This window comes from Sus scrofa, chromosome 15 (assembly GCF_054392235.1).
Source record: "Sus scrofa isolate SSC_HxYL_T2T_F1_AM1 chromosome 15, Sscrofa_HxYL_maternal_Yorkshire_Landrace_v2.0, whole genome shotgun sequence".
Taxonomy (NCBI): Eukaryota; Metazoa; Chordata; class Mammalia; order Artiodactyla; family Suidae; genus Sus; species Sus scrofa.
Window position 1 is genome coordinate 126,738,122 of NC_139397.1, and position 18,140 is coordinate 126,756,261.

Below are 18,140 nucleotides of genomic sequence, written 5' to 3' on the forward strand. Positions count from 1 at the left end.
ATTTCCTTTGAATATCTGTGGCTAGAATTTCCAGTTAAACATGGACTAAAGTGGAAGCCTAAATATTTTCTACATCCTTTTGGAGCTATTCACAAAGATGGCATCAGATGAAGAGTTCTATAGCCAATTGGTTGGGATGCTTTGTACGCCCCTATCCTTCCCTGAGATTCCCATGTGCAGTAGAATAGCCAAAGTTCTCAGAAAGCTTGTATTACATACATTCCCATGTAACTCAGCATCTCTCAAGCCTACTTGAGCACTTTACTGCTGGTGGTCTTCCTCACAAAAACACATAATTGAAGACTAATCATGAAAAAATGTGGGACAGATTTCAATAGAGTGGCATCTATAATTTACCCAACTGGTATTTCTCAACGTCTATAAAAACGAGGAAGCCCTTAGAATCTCTCACAGCCAGAAAGCACCTGAAGAGGCATGAAAACTGAATGAAATGTAGAATCCTGGATGGGATTCTAGAACAAATAAATGACATTAGATAAAAACTAAGGTAATCTAAATAAACTATGGACTTTAGTTAATAATAATGTATCAGTATTGTATCATTAAGGACATGTTAATAAAAAATATATTAATAACGGGTGAAATTGAGTGTAGGAGATACATGCAGATTCTCTGTACTACTGCTAAAATTTTCTGTAAATCCAAAAGTGTTCGAAAAATATGAAACTCTACTGCCCTTGTGGCGCTGCAGTTTGAGTATCTGGTTTGTCACTGTAGCGGCTTGGGTTGCTGCTGTTGCGCAGGTTCAGTCTCTGGCCTGGGAACTTCCACAAGCTGCAGGTACAGCCAATAAATTAAATAAGTAAATAAATAAATAAAACCTATTACATTTTTTAAAAGAAATATTGACAAGGAATGTACTTCTTTATGGAACACATTTTCTATTTACAAATGTTCACTCTGCAGGAAAAATAGTTTGGACCTTATAAGAATATGGAATTTTATTTAAGCTGTTCTGGTAAAGAAAAAGTAAAGAAAGCAAGGCATGTAAGATAAGGATGCTAAGCCAACAGTCTTTCTGTCAATAAAAGCTTGTGATCAAGGTCACCATTTGAATATAGGTAACTTATTCAGTCCATTAGGCATATGAAGAGGCCACAAAAACTCAGAAGAAACACAATCCTCAGACTTCCAATTGAGGTCCTTTGATATTAGACTGGAAGACAGTGGCAGAATGGAGTTTAGAACATGGCCATATCATCTTTATAAAGGATGTGGCTAAGTTTTCAGGTGTACACATGGAATGGTGAGTTCTGAGGACACACTTCTCCCATCAGGCCCCCGTGTCTCAAACATTTGCCATGGCTGCCTTGAAACGTTCATTCATGTCTATGAGATCTGGGGACAGACTTGCAAGTAACTCATATTATTGAGCTTTACCAAGTTTTCAGGCTCCTTTTCCTGTGCCAACAATTCCAGAAAAAAAAATACTTAGGATATTTTATATATAAAGACTGGTGGTATGATGACCGTGAGTATGATTATAACAACAATAAGAAAGGTAGTAATTGCGAATTATTGAGCATGCCAGGAACTGTACTGAGCCTTTCATTTTATTCCGTGTAAACTTTGCAACAAACTAGTGAACTAGGCCTTGTCCTCATTTTATAGATGCGAAAACTCTTCCATGCATATAGGTCTTTGTACATCATCAGTGCTATGGGGATACTCTTTGGTTTATTCACAAGCCCTTCAATCATTGTTTTAAAAGTTAAACATTATTATTATAGGTAATCCTGTTTAAATATGCTCATAGGGATGGTAAATAGAACTCTTATGGGAAGCAATTTGGGGGAGGGGGAATAATGTTATTAAATTACTTTAAATGGGTTGACTTATCTAGTTCTGCCTGGTAGAAACAGAAAATTAGAGTAGGGACCTGAGAATAGCATTAAAATTCAGTTATTAGCAAAAAACAAAACAAAACAAAACAGATGTTTGTTAGGAAGCTGGTAGGAAGCTTACTTTCTTTGCAGCTTAATTTATTTGTGACAATTTTAAACAGAGCTTGGTAGCTGGGAGTAGATTTGACTTAATACAACTTTTGTTTGCGTGTTTGGAGGGTTTAGCTTGACTTACTGTTTCTGAAGAAAAGAAAACATTCTTAGTTTCCATCAGAGACTGTCGTTGCCTATGTCATCATCCGTGTGGGGACAGTAGACCACCAATGAAGCTACGTTATTGGCAACAGCTTTTTATAACTATGTGATGTATCGCCTCTTGCCAACTCCATTGCTAAATTTAGTGGCGTCATCCTGTAAGTGAAGGCAGATATAAGGATCTGCCATTTGTTCCACATGTACAGAAACCTACTCCAGGACTTATTCAAACTTTACCCTAACTTACAGGCACCTAATATATGTTAGTGATTTAACTTAATTGATGTAGTTATGAAATGATACTGTAAGTTATGACATATTAAGGTTTTAACTAAGAGAAAATGTCATTCCCTTTTAATCTACAGATAGGGTTTAGGAAAGTTTGCTGAAAAATTAAGTCAACAATACACAGAATCCAGAAAATCACATCTACCTTTGATTCGAATTGAACATCTTTGAAACTGAAAGTGCTAATATATTGGTTATTATCTTTTCTAGGTTTTGCAGAGAGTTATAGTTTAAAAGAGTACTTGGAGTAATTTTCCATCATCTGGAATTTTCCCTCAACCATTCCTTTTCCTACCATTTTCAATCCAATTTCCTCATAGGAAATATTTTCCCTATCCTAAAGAATTCCTTTACTGTAGAGTCAACGTCATATGCCAACGATAGTTAGCTCAGATATGTCCTTAAATGCCAAATGCTAGTTTTAAAAAGAGCATATGTAAACTGATGGTGATCTTATATTAAAATCATAGATGTTCCCAAAAAGATCTATAAAAACAATGGCTACCTCTTGATATTAAATGGAAAAGATCTGTGTTAACAATGGCTGCCTCTTGATATTAAAAGAGGGTTGTTGAACTTGTTTTTTTTGACTTAGCAACCTAGTGAGTTTGCTATAATTTACCCCTACTTCGATACTACTAATATCAGATAAGCTTTCCCCACAGTGATGGCTGCTGTTTTTTCCTCTTCCTATCACAGGTGACGTCACAGGGCATTGAAGAATGGCAGATGATCGGAAAGATGAAGCAAAGGCACCTCACTGGACCTCAGCTCAACTAACAGAGGCATCCGCCCACCCACACCCACCTGAGATCAAGGATCAAGGTGGGGCAGGGGAAGGACTTGTCAGAAGCGCCAATGGATTCCCGTACAGGGAGGATGAAGAGGGCGCCTTTGGAGAACATGGGTCACAGGGCACCTATTCAGATACCAAAGAGAATGGGATCAACGGAGAACTGACTTCAGCTGACAGAGAAACACCAGGTAACGAAGGGCTCTTCTGTCACCAGTGCTTACTTTGTGCTATGAAGTCTATTTAGGCTGAAAGTGAATTAATTTACAGCACTGATCTTCTTTCACCAGTGCTAGGACTGGAATGCCAGTTGGTCAGGGGAACTAGACACCAAAAACAAAGATCATGGGAACTAGCCCGACATTCCCCCAAGTTAGTTGTATTTTCAATCTCATCTCCCTATTTAATGTCTACCACTTTAATTTTAGTAGACAATGGCTCAATGTATGTGTGTTTTGCTAGTAACTGTCAGCATTTTAACTCACTGAAAGAAAATTTCACAAATAGATTCTTATTGATTCTCTAAAATGAGACTGAATTTAAATCGGATTGATTAAGAAAGGAATGTAGAGTCCATCTCCCAGCCTTAAAAACAGAAAAAGAAAAGAAAACACATGCATACACATACACATGACCCATTTCATACTTCCTCAGATAGCTTTTTAAGAATTAATATACAGATGCTTAAAGGAGAACATAGTATAATTTAATATTCAGTACTTCCTTTCAAAGTTTAATTTCTACCAATAGTCATCTTTACCATTAATAATATGTCATTAATGGCACAGAGAAACACTGGCCTGTCCTATAATATTCTTCACCATTATCTTCCTTTCTTCTGTAATTCAGAATTTAATGCATTTGAACCCAGTAACTTGCAGACATGCTATTCCAGAAAGAGTAAGTAAACTACTGGGAAGAAAGGGTATGGCCCCTTCAGAATCATCCCTTACTTATTTAAAGATTGGTTTTCTACACTCAATTAGCAACACATCCACATACACTTGTTCAAAAAATATATTTAATGAGGGGAGTTCCCTGGTGGCCTCACAGTTAAGGATTCTCCATTGTCACTGCTGTGGATTGGGTTCAATTTCTGACTCAGGAACTTATGCTTGCCACAGGCACAGCCAAGAAACAAAAACAAAACAAAAATAATTCTTTAAAAAAATTTTAATAAGGAACTATGAAAGATGTCAAATGAATGAGGAGAAATTATATATGTATGCAGTGTGATTTTTTTTTAATCTACTCATTCAGCAAATATCATTGCACATTTTCTCCATACAGGCATCTGTGCTGGGGCATGTGCAAGGAATGGTCTCTGAACTTCGCAGAGTGGTTGATCTAGTAGCAGATGTGAGGTCTGTGTGTACAATTAATTCAAATACAGAAGACAGTGTGTTAAGTGCCAAATGAGCAGTATAGAAAGGCAAAGTTGAAGAGGGACTGTTTCCAAACAAATTCCCAGATTGTGTGCAGAAGCGTCTGGAGGTACCACAGCAAACACACAAGAGTGTGGCAGAGTGTTTTCAATTCTCAGAAGAAACACTGTGATACTCAACAGCTGTCAAATACTGCAAGAACCATTAGTTCAGGATAGTTCAGTTTCAACATTAGATCATACCACATTCATTTTCAAGATGTCCCGGCTCTAAGAAGCTGGGATTTTGGCAATTGCTATACGGAAAGGCAAATATCCTGTAGAAAATTATGTGGAACAGGAAACAGAGGGTGGCAGAGACCAATCTAATTCAAGGAGTTACAAAGCTGTGCAGTGTCCAATAGACATACCTACCATTAGTAAGAAACTGTGGTTATAAAATAAAAATACTATTTTTACCTTTCATGGTTACAAGGAGAATTGCATGAGATAGTAGGGTGTGTAAAGTGAATGACTCATAAAATAGTGTCTATCAGTTACCATTGTTATTATCAGTGGTGGTGGTGGTATCAATATGGACAACAGGGCACTCTTTTTTTTTTTTTTTTTTTTTTGTCCTTTGACAATTTAGGGCTGTACTCCCAGCATGTGGAGGTTCCCAGGCTAAGGGTTGACTATCAGCTGTAGCTCCCGGCCTACGCCACAGCCACAGCAACACAGGATCTGAGCTGCATCTGCAACCTACACCACAGCTCACTGCAACCAGATCTTTAACCCACTGAGTGAGGCCAGGGGTCAAACCCACATCCTCAGGGATACTAGTCAGGTTCGTTAACTGCTAAGCCATGATGGGAACTCCCGACAGGGCACTCTTGACTAAGAAACATTTTTCTACAGCCGAATGTAGCACAGCTTGAAGAGGGTGGGACTTGGGTGTCTGGAGCACTAACTGGGAGCATTTGGAAGGGATGGAGGCATGGAGGGTTGAGGACATGGTAGGATAAAATGGTTGTGGAAAGAAGGAGATAATGTGAGACCGAGATTTTTCTCCTCCTCATCTCTCTGCAGCACTTGCCATTATACCTCAAGGACTCAGTAAGTGTGTGTTGACTAAGTGAATGAATGAATGATGCAAAAAAAAAGAAAGAAAGAAAATTCTTTTCAAATTAATAGTAAAAGCTATAGAAAAGTCTTACTTTGTCTCCTGAACTCTGACTAGTTGACTCTCACTGACTATTGTGGAGGCTTATAATATACTTAAGAAAAAAAATCACTGTACCATGCTTGGTCAAGCAGTAGAGAACCCACGTCCTTCACTATTTCACTTTTTCAATGGTCTTAATTAAGTATTTAAGAGCATCAGAAAATCTATTTGCCAGGTCAGTGTGTCCTTGCCAGCTTCTTTGAGAAAATAATATAAATCAAAAAGAGACTAACAGATGTTTCTTTTAAGTGGGTTCAGCACCATCCAGAGACAATTTTGAATTCAGCTTACCATATATCAAGTGAATATTACATTACCTTTGGGAGACTAATTACATAAGTTTCATGTATATATTCATGGTGACAAAGGCTGTAAACAGCCAGCTGTGGGTTACCAGGGCGATGTTTTCAATCCAAACCATGATGTGATTTTAAACCAGTCTCCCTCCAGAAGGAAAAGGCTAAATATTGAACCCATCAATTACCCATGTGTGGAAAGCAGTAGGAGGGGAAAAATAGAAAATATCATCTCCTCTCACCTACAGAGGATGTTCCAGGGATAAGTTAATGTGCAATAAAATTTCCCTTCAAACTGTAGCCTAATAAAATAATAAAGTGTATTATCGATGGTGTATATATAACTATTGCACAAATTACAAACAAAAATCAGCCCCAGTAAAAAGACGTGTGCTCAAATCTCAGATACAGTCTTTTAAAATGCTATCCTCTGATGATGGAGATAACGGATATGACCTGGCATTGCATTTTGAGGAGATTATTTTAAAGAGAGACTAGGCTATATACTTGCCCACTCTTTTATCATTTCATATTACCTATGAGTATATTGCAATTTACCTACAACAAATATTTCTCAGAACATTGTTAACATGAGTTATTCCCCAGTGACATCAAGTCCTTAGCTATATATTATATATTATAGTGTCCAGGCCATTACTGGTTGAATCCAAAGGTCTTCCTTCTGCTTTCTCTCTTTGCTATAGCCTTCTCTTCATTTTTGAAACAAATCTTTTCCTCGATGTTGTTTATTTGTATTCATCTCTATAAATAAGATTATGTAATAAATGAATTGCAACCATCACATCTCTCTCCTCCTTCCTTCCTTCATCAAAGTGGCCTCATTCTCTCTCATTCACCCTTTTCAATGTTCACCTCTATTTCTGGGCCATAGTAATTGTGAATTTTTAAAGATACAAGCCCATAGTCAGTTTATCTTTGGTCTGATGCCCTGAGACAGCAGGGGAGGCAGCAGCAGGGTAGGGATTAGGCTGCAAATGCTGGAAGGAAATAACAAAATATATTTCTTTACAGCTTACCCTTCTAGATTTTGTCTCTTACCTTCTAATTTAAAGCCAATCCATAGAAAGGTGGATAGAATTACATGCCCACCTACTATATCATAACTTTTTTTGTTTAAGAGTTTTTCTTACATTTCCTTATTAAAGTGGCCTTTTTAGAAGCCATGCCACAGAAGGCTAAAAATCCAATGAGGAAACCATTGAGAATCAGGTCACTTAGGAAAGCTGCTGTTATTTGATAAGTGAACAAAATGTAAGACTAAAGTAGTCGTTTTAAGATTATTTTCCAAACATGAATAATAAGAGTAAAGGCTTGCAATAAACCCTTTCTCTCTTTTCCACCGTATCTTCATTGAAGAAAGAAAACAGGATGCATTTTGGTCTCCCTAGAGTTTCAATTCCAAGTGAAAATTAGAAGCCTCATCTTGAAGTTCCTTATTTGTAGTTGGGGCAGAAACTCACATTATAGTTAATATCAAGATAACATCAAGAAAACTGGATGTTCTCTTGTAAGATGACCTTTCACACACCCTCCTCTTTGCGGGTCTAGTGAGCCATCCAAGAACATATGGCTGCAGCCAGCATGCGGGCCTGCCTCCCACTTTAATAGGCCAGTGCTCCTTCCACAGCCTCATGCTGCCCTGATTCAGAACAGCACAGCCGTTGCAGCCATTACCAGTCATTGCCAAAGAAGACAATTCTTCTTCCATTGCAGAATGATCATGTCTGCATGACAGAAAATCAGACTTTTATTCCCAGATTTTAGTATGAATGGAGAAAGAAAGGCAATTCTGAGAAGTTTATAGATGCCAAAACTTGGAAGTATTTATTTTATTTTTATGTATTTTTTATGAAACTCTAGTTGATTTACTACATTGTGCCAATTTCTGCTGTAAAGCAAAGTAACCCAGTCATACATATATATATATATATATACATTCCCTTTCTTGTAACATCTTCCATCATGGTCTATCCCAGGGGATTGGATAGAGTTCCCTGTGCTATACAGTAGGTATGCATTGATTATCCATTCCAAATGTAATACTTGGCATCAACTAATCCCAAAATCCCAGTCCATCTCATTCCCTCTTCACTCCCTCTTGGCAACCACAAGTCTTGTGTCTGTTCTGTAGGTAGGTTCATCTGTGCCGTATTTTAGATTCCACATATCAGTGATATCATATGGTATTTGTCCATCTCTTTCTGACTTCACTTAGTATGAGAATCTCTAGTTGTATCCATGTTGCTGCAAATGGCATTATTTCACTCTTTATTTATGGCTGAGTAGTATTCCATTATAGATATATATAGTATATACCACGTCTTCTTAATCCATTCAGCTGCTGAAGGACATTCAGGTTGTTTCCATGTCTTGGCTTTTGTGAATAGTGCTGCAGTGAACATACTGGTGCATGTTATCTTTTTGAATTACAGTTTTCTCCAGATAGATGCCCGGGAGTGGGATTGCTGGATCATTTGAAGTATTTAAATTCCTGCTTTTGTGATTTTGACTATCCTATGGTACAGAGCTTTGAACATTAGTAAGATACACCAGCCGCCATATAAAATGCCTTTGTGATCATCAAAAGCCAGCATCATCTGTCTCGGAGTAAATTTAAAGATTTAAGGGCATTTCTTCACTAACCACCCCTTGATTTCCCAGGGAGGCTGTTTCCTCAACATTTCTGGGGATTCTCTCCAGGTCTAATCCCTGCCAAAGCAGTGGAATCTGTAAAAGCTCTTCTGGGTTATCCATAGTCACTTTTTCAGAACTTTCCAATGGAGATGCACCTCTAAAGTCTGGCCTGGCCTTTCATATCCTCAAGACTCAAGCAGCCAAGTGATGAACATACTCAGATGTCTACATTTACTGTTGTTGAAAGTATACATTTAAGCTTGAAAATGCACATTGGAAGAAAAGATTGCTGTCACTCGTGTGCAAAAATCTCAATATACCCTTAAGCTTCTCTCCTTTTTCAATCTTAGAAAATTTGAACCTGCCTTTCCTTGCTGTCCCATTCCCCCCTGCCCGCTTTCCCATATTTGAGATTTACAAGTCGGGGTCATTATTCTGTTTAAAGCATGGCATATTATATAATATATATATTAATATATGGAGAGCGAAATCGTACAGAACCATTTCTCCTGGTAAATGACTAAAGCCATATCCACACCACCCCCAAAGGCAAATAAACAAGCTGTCCTAACAATACAAGAGGTTGCAGATTTTCCTTTCCTTGTTGCCATGCCAACCACTCATCGCTCTGGCTGCCATTTCCCTGAGTTCCGCAGAGAGTGTGCAGAGCAGTTATTTAGCATTCAGGGTGGATCTGCAGAAAAGCACACGGCCTCACTGCAAAGCGTCTGGGCCTGGCGGCGCCGGTGGATGAGGACAGAAAATGGGGATCTTTTCAGTGTTTTCTTTCGAAAGGTTAGGCATCTGGGGCTAGAAAGAGTGAGAAAGTCAAGGACTGATAGAAAAGGCCATTCCGTGAGGTTTGTATTTGTCACGTTTGCTTTGTCCTATATGGTCTCTCTCCATTTGAAATAGGTTTGGGGTATTAGTTTCAATCCTATGTGGCTTGTCTTGTTGGTAAATAGAAGGATCTAAACCTAATTGGAGGCTGGCTTACATGGACATTATAATAAAGAACTGCCTTTCTTCCTCCTGGTAAGGTTTGAGCTTGTATACAGCAGGTGTTGCTAACTCGAATTTGTAATGTTTTTATGCATTGGAGAAAAATACAGGCACCAGATACAGTTGTTTATTTAAATGTGCCGTTATACGGTTCCTATAAAAATCTACCTTATATCTATCTTTGTTCTTCAGCCATAGTCTTGGAGTAGGATATGATTGTCTTAAGCCGGTAATTATGAATCAAAATTTAAGGAAAACTTGGTTTCTTTAGACTCCTTTTAACTAAGCCCAATGACTCAACAAATAATACATGATTTTATTCCTTGGAATTTTAGTTGCCTACAAACACTTCAAGTTGTGCAGAGCAGAGCTCTAACGGAATATAATATGATATTTTAAAATTAAGATTAATTTGCATACACATTTACTCCCATGTTATGTTCCTCCGGAAGATTTCTCCTGTGCACTTGTGGAAATCATTCTCATTTTTTTAGCATCTGTTTTGTGTTAAATGTCAGAGCCACATCACAAGCACTTAAAAAAGCATTTTTTCGTTCTCTTTGGGCCACTGACACTTTGAAAAATCATTGTTCTGAATTTGAATTTTAATCAATGTTATCAATTTGAGCTAAGAAAAATTCAGACCTACTTGTAAAAATGTTCTGTCTCACTTGTTTCTAGATGTAAATATAATTTAGTACCTTGTATTTTTTACTTGAGCCTTTCTCCTAATCTTTTATTTTCCAACACCTTAGCAAATTTTCTTCTAATTTGCTGTCTTGTTGTGTCATCACATTTTTCTTTTACTGTATTCCAATTTTTTGAGGCTTTTAAAATATCTATTTAGAGAATAATCTAAACAGTTTATAAAATCTTTTTTTTTTTTATTTGTAGTGAGTAGATGACAAACATCAGTCATGGAAGCAAGTCTTCCTGGGTTCATTTTTGGACCCTCTAAGTCGGTATTTTGGTTAGGATTACGCACTTCCCAGCCTGTATCTCTTGTTCAATTTCTAAGAATTCTCTCCTCTCAAAAGAGAAAAGACAAAAAAAAAAAAGATAAGAAAAACTTTAATAATTTGGAACAAAGAAATTGCTTTAATACCTGGAGAATATATTCATTATCAATCAATCACTTCATTTTTTTTGACAAGTGTGATGTACGTATAAATTGATTATATTGCTTGTATATCCTTGAGAATTATATCTGTCTCTGCATAACAAATACCACCTTGAGGCTTGGCTTCAGGTTTAAATTTTATTTTTGTTGGGAGGTTAGTAGCCAAGGGAATACCCAGCAGTCACCACCCCCTGCCCTTTTTCCGCTCCAAGCTACTGACTTTCTGCTTCAGTGTATCAAGCCCTCTTGTTCCCTCACACTTCACTGCTCCTTAGCACATTACAGAAAGCACTTCTTCGACTGCCAGGGGAGTCTGGAAATTCATACCAGGAGCAGATGTGTGGAACAACTGGTGCTGCATTGCCGACCTGGTAGTTTAAGCATGATCTGACTTGGCATCACGAGTCCCGAGGGGAAAAGGACACTGAACCGCTCCTACCCGCTCACCCTGTGGCTCGCCTCACAGAATGATTCACTGCTTAGCAACACTCAGAGGAAATACAATTCTAAACCCAGCCAAGCTGATGAGCAGACAAAGAGGAAAGCATATGTCCTAGGCTCTCTCGTGTCAACTTTTAACAAATATGCAAACGCCGGGTAGTTACTAGAACACAAAAAGGAGAATTAAATGTCTGCTTTTACAGATGATCTCAGCAATACTTAAACTTCAGAAGATGTTAGACAAAATGGATAATAAAGGAGGAATCAAGATTCAGAGAAAAATCTTGTATAATTGGGATGATTCAGCATCAGCAGCCTGAAAATTGGACTCAATGTTTTCTGTCCAAATTTTGTTTTGGGGAACACAGGTCAAGGCTGGGAACCTGAGCACCTCTGATTCTTGTATAAGTGAGTCTAGCATGAATGGCCAGTCCTCTGATTGAACTTAACAATCTTCCCTTTTGCACAACAAACTAATTTGCCCAAGCAATCTATTGTGGTTTCATTCACATCCAGCATTGTGAAACAAATGATAGAAAAATATTTTGAGGAGTTCCCTGGTGGCTCAGCAGGTTAAGGATCCAGCACTGTCACTGCCATGGCTCAGGTTTCTGCTGCGGCACAGGTTTGATCCCTGGCCCAGAACTTCTGCATGCCACAGGTGCAGGAAAAAAAAAAAAAATTGAAAGGGAATATACAACAGAGAGGTTATCCGAAGTCCATGAGCTGATTTCATTTTATTCTCTCAAATGAATCTCTTCTTCCTTGAAATACTTCCATGTACCATGTTTATTTCCTGCTAATATTATTGACCATATCGAACATTTTACTGAGGTTACTTGTTACTTGTTTTATCCCCTTCACCAGGTTGTAAGTGTTTTGAGGTAGAAGCTGTGCTTCATTCATCTTCATGTTCCTTCTGGTATGTAGTTCAGTGCTTATGTTCTATAGTAGGTGCTAATACATATTTTTTGAACTGAGGTAAAGAAGAGAGAGGGTTAGTATCCATCTGTGGTTTTGAGAATAATGAAATCACATAAACAAAATGGGACTCCAAAAATTATACTACATTGTATGCAATACATTTGTGGAAGAGATGATGGTAGAAAGGAATATGGAACTAGAGAGGGAAAGGGAAAACCATGAAAGAAGGCTATATTTGAAGTAAAGACTATATCGGAGTTCCCGTCATGGCGCGGTGGTTAACGAATCTGACTGGGAACCATGAGGTTGCAGGTTCAATCCCTGGCCTTGCTCAGTGGGTAAATGATCCGGCGTTGCTGTGAGCTGTGGTATAGTTGGCAGACGCGGCTCGGATCCCATGTTGCTATGGCTGTGGTGTAGGCTCTGGCGTAGGCCGGTGGCTACAGCTCCGATTAGACCCCTAGCCTGGGAACCTCCATATGCCTTGGGAAGTGGTCCTAGAAAAGGCAAAAAGACAAAAAATAAATAAATAATAAAATAAATAAATAAAGTAAAGGCTATATACAAGAGTTGACCAGGACAGAAAGGAACTAAATAGGGACTCTGATATGCTGTAATAAAAGGAATGTCAAGGAAGGATGTAGCAAAAGACTTGCTATATTCCAAACATGGGAGTGAAGGTTTGGAGTAAAGAAAATATATCTTTGACTTAAGATAGCAATAAGACATCTTATTAGAAATATTTTCTTGATAAAAATAACTGAACTGGGAAGAATATGAAAAATCAGGATAAATGACCTTTCTAAGAGACATCTATAGACTCACAGCTAGAAGTTCATAGATATTGAACAAGTCAGGCTTGCTACTGCAAAAGTGAACCCAATATAGTAGAACTGGCCTCGACAGAAAATAATACTGAAATATCCTGCAAACAGAACTCTGAAGTTCACGTCCTTGCTGATCATCTGGCTGAAAGGTGAGGATCGCCTCTCTGCCATAGATCAGGGAGCTCACATAAATTTCATTTCTGACAAATGGATAAGCTGAATCTTAAAGCAAATGGATGTTCTAAGTCATAGGCTTAATTATACTTCCTTAAAAGAATATACCAGTATTGTCTTGGAGAGATGTTATGTATCCTATTTTTGAAGATCCACCTGAATAAAATATCATCAATGTCCTTTTTTTTTCTATACTTTCTCTCTGAGTCTATAAAATGATTTGGAAATGAAAAGTTCTTAGGTAATAAAGAGCAATTCAATAAATAACAAAATAATTATTCATTAATTTAGGAAAAATTTCAATTAGATATATTTTTCATTTTGTTATTAAAAATGATAGAAGCATCTCATGAGATAAATTTTTTCTTTTTGACAAATTAAAATAAAAGATGTTCCAACTGACCTTCTGCAATTCTAATCATTAATTATTTCGGTATTTAGTGGACTTTCTTCTTCTCTTAGGATGAAATAATAAAATAAGAAAAACAATGATTACTTTTATAAGCAATTTTTTAAATGAATCAATTCATTGGATACTTTTTCTCCCTGTTGCATTTTTTTTTTTTTCTTGTGGTCACATTTGCAGCATATGGAAGTTTCCTGGCCAGGGATTGAATCTGAGCCACAGCTTTGACCTACGCCACAGGTTTGGCCACACCATATCCTTCAACTCACCAGGTTCGAACCCATGCCTCCACAGTTTCAGTGCCCCCATCTGCAGCAGTGGGATTCTTAACCCGCCATGCCACAGCAGGAACTCCTCCCCTTGTTGAATTTTGCATGTTGCTATCCTTTATCTTAAAACTAGAGTATATATATTTTTTCTTTCTTCAAAAATTAGCTACTGGTTATTTTTTGTAACCTTGAGAAACCAAGCTTTGTGACTAAAGCATTGAAAAAATTGGGATAAACATACTCTCCTGAAGCTAGAACCCAAATGCTAATATAGGGGAAACTGCCTTTTCTCAAAAAATTGCAAACTTCAACCAAGTCACAAAGCATGTAATACAGTTCCTCCAGGCCAGTTCTCTCTCAAGTGATTGTAGTAAAAAAAGAAAGAGAGAAATGAGTTCAAGTCAAGGACAGATGCCACTTTCCAAAGTGAAGGAGAAGAAGTTCATTTAATCAGGATATCAATGATCTCTGTCCTCATGAAAATATCTGCCATCTGGCCCAAGAAAAATTTAGTTCTTGAAGTGTTTTGTGGACAACATTTAACCTGTCCATATGATCTGAATGCACCATGGAAAATCCGCTTAAGAACCTGGCTGTTTTGGTGACACAGGTTTCCTTTTTAGTTGTATTTCATTATTTACAGGTAAACTAGAGCTGATAATCTAGCATCTTAGACTGGACTTACCAGAGAAGGTTGATTTAATTTTTTAAGTGGAGGCATAAAACCTCCCAAATTATGTTTAATTTTTTTAAGTAAATTTAAAAATAGTGAGTATTTCTTCTATTGTAATTAGAAATGCTTGAGTCTCCTGCACTCAAATAATGATGTTTCACATCTTCCTTATTTCTCTGATGTAACTGGATGTGAAAAAAAAAAACTATATAAATAAAAAATGCTTTTCCTTCCCAGGTCTATGGAAAATGCAAATTACCAAATATCCTTTTTAGAAAATATTTTCAAAGTCTATTTGATTAACGTGTCAAGGTATTTCTTTTCTGTTCTATAAAATTTTAAGTACAGTGATTCAGTTAACATGATTGCATTAAAACTGTACTTCTCTTCCTATAGCTTTTGATCACCTTGTTACTGTCAGACCAAGTCATTCCTGCCTCAGTGTTTCGTGTCACATTTCAGAATTATCCAAGAAAAAGGAAGCAGAAACCACAAAATTCCCTGGTTTTATAAGAGTCTTTACTTGTACAACAAACTTCTTTTCAGAAAAACAGGCTCAAATGTAAGCTCAAATAAAACATTTTTAAAGGGTGGAGGATCTCTGTAAAAGTTGGGGAAAAGTGACTAACTAGCAGGAGGATGAAAACAAAGCATGAAAACCAAACCCTAATTTTGGACATACTCTTAGAAGCAAAAGTTAGTCAACTTCTTAATGATCAGGGCTATCATATATGAAATATTGAAATTGTAATTTCATTTTGAAAAATAAAGATACAAGTACTGATTTAGAAGTCTCCTTTATATGTCAGAAGAAAATGATATATATTTTTATGTATTTTCATAGTAAATTAAATTTTCATTGCCATATTTTACTAAGAAAAATTCAAGACCTTTTTATGAAACTTGACTTTTCATATCATCAGGAAGCTCCACATAACACTTCCCTGGAACTGTTTTTCATGGCAAATGAAGCTCTGTGTTTTTCAGTGTGGCATAGCATATGGTGACAGTAGCATCTGCCTATTGGGGGCCTGTCTGAAGCTAAATTGGGAAGTAAATAGAACTTGTTTTGAGTACATTTCCATTTACTTCCTGAATTCTGTTTCTTGACTTTCTTCAGGTTGTCAGCAGTCACCTGCACATCCCTCATATGCCCAGGATCTCACCCCTCAATCTCATTGCAAAGCCCCGTGGCCTTACCCCACATCAGCCTACCTGCCTAGATAGCATCCCATGCTTATGTTTTTCTTAGTTCTGATGCTCCATCAAAACTGATCTACCTTTCTCTTTCTGCTGGGCTCCTACAATGGAACCACCAGAACTGTTGCTATAGTGAGTTACAATTATATGCTTTCTAGATAATCACTTGCTTTCTGATATAAAGCTTCCACGTCTTCACACAAAGAATGAATATCATATAATATCACTTATATGTAGAATATAAAAAAATGATGCAAATGAACTTAGTCACAAAACAGAAATAAACTCACAGACATAGAAATAGACTGTTGGTTACCAAAGGGTATAGTGGGACATGGAGGAGTTAAATTAAAAGTTTGGGATTAACATATACACATGACTACATATAAAATAAACAACAATGGAGTTCCCATCATGGCTCAGCAGAAACAAATCTGACAAGTATCCATGAGGACGCAGGTTTGATCCCTGGCCTTCCTCAGTGGGTTAAGGATCCGGCGTTGCCGTGAGCTGTGGTGTAGGTCACAGATGCCGCTCAGGTCTGGTGTTGCTGTGGCTGTGACATAGACCAGCAGCTACACCTCCGATTTGACCCCTAGCCTGGGAATCTCCATAAGCCACATGTGCGGCCCTAAAAAAATAATACAAAAAAATAAACAACAAGGACCTTCTATATAGAACAGGGAACTATATTCAATATCTTATAATAACCTATAATGGAAAAGAGCTTGAAAAAGTTTTATATATATCTAAGTCTCATATGTATATATATTTCCTATGCACATGAAACTAAGACAACATTGTAAATTAACTACACTTCAGTTTTTTAAATGGCCAATTATTTTTTTAAATCTGAAAAAAAGTGAATGCTTTTGACAATTTTCAGTATGATATAGTTGAAACTCCCAATTTGCATGTGTTTCTAGAGGTGTGCTTGGTAACAATTAGACCTAGGACACAAAGAAGAGGTATGGATTGAGACAAGTGAAAAGCATTGAAGCAAAATCATGAATGTAAAATTTTATTTCAACAGCTCCCTAGAGTATTTTCTGAAGTAGAATTTGTATATTACTTGCAAATTTCTGAAGATAACTTTGAAGTTTTTATTACTTGTTCTCGTTTGTCTTAACATAATGAACATCATGTATCCTGTGGTTGGAGAGAAATTCATTTATTAGTATTTCCATGGGATGCATTAATTAATCCAGAACACAGAAGTCATTTTTTTCTAGAATAATTTTTACCATAAAGAAAATTTAAAAATCTATTAAGCTATTGGGCTTTTACTATGATAATAACACCCAAGTACAAACATAACATTGGCCTTGACACTTATTTTCTTACTTTAAAAAAGTAATCTTACAAAATCTCTTGATTTTGCTACTCGGATACTCTGGATAAAAATCTTTAACTATCAGCAGTTTTGCTTGTTTGGAATTTTTCCAAAAAAAAAAAAAGGTCCTTCTTATCTTGTTGTGGCTGAGCTTTATTTAACAAACGTTACTAAAGAATAAGGGAAGGATGGCTCAAAACTATTTTTCTTTATTCTCAGTTTTTTTGTTTGTTTTCTCTTTCACTATAGCATTTTAGTTTGCAAAATTTCATAATGTAATGAATTTCATTGTACCTTTATCCGGGTGCAGTTTCATTGAAACACAGTGCTCAGGTTATATATATTCAGTTATAATTTGAAAATTAAAAAGAATTACCATGTGTGCTTGGTGACTCAAAGTCTGCCAAGTCCTTGCAGAACTGATAAAAAGAAAATATTTGTGGACAATATTTTAAATACCTCCAACAGCAAAAGTAAAACAGGCAGCTGTAGAAGATGGAGGATCATTTATTTAAAATGTTTATAGTTCATGAGAGACTTGCTAAGAAGAAAGCTCCTGAGGTGACTGTTCTGTGTTGCCGTTTGCACATTCATTCTTAGTACCATGTAAGGGCTGGAGGCTTAAGCAAACTGTAATTACACAGAAGACATGTTGGTCTGTCTGTGTGCTGATTGAATGTACCCTATGATATATTGTGAACAAAGTGATTTTCCTATCACATAGTTCCTAAATTCCATGTGCTTCTAGGTCACAAGGCCTCCAAAGATTTACTTAAGTTATTATATTGGGCATAAGTTCGAAGGAGCTCAGCTGGTGATTTTTACCTTGTTAATGTAGCAGTTTTTTCCTAGATGAAATATCTAAGTTTATGGAAGTAACTAGTAAGGACTCTTTCTGGTGCATAGAGCACTTATACTTTAAAAGTGCACTCCAGTGATTTTTTTTTTTTTTTTGAAATCTAGAATGTTTTTCCATTTTTCCATCATATCATCTGTCTCAGACATTCCTAGGTTTTGCAACTACAGAGATG

At 36.9% G+C, this 18,140-nt stretch overlaps 1 protein-coding gene across 50 annotated transcripts in view; it reads left to right on the forward strand.

Moving 5' to 3' along the window:
• Positions 1-18,140, forward strand: part of MAP2 (microtubule associated protein 2) — a 300,883-nt gene that overhangs the window by 217,059 nt on the left and 65,684 nt on the right. For all 50 annotated transcript variants that reach the window (XM_021074986.2, XM_084998926.1, XM_084998929.1 and 47 more), the window contains one exon: positions 3,108-3,392. In XM_021074986.2, coding sequence (XP_020930645.2) covers positions 3,131-3,392 — 262 coding nt within the window. In that variant the 5' untranslated portion in view covers positions 3,108-3,130. The remainder of the gene's footprint in view (positions 1-3,107; positions 3,393-18,140) is intronic.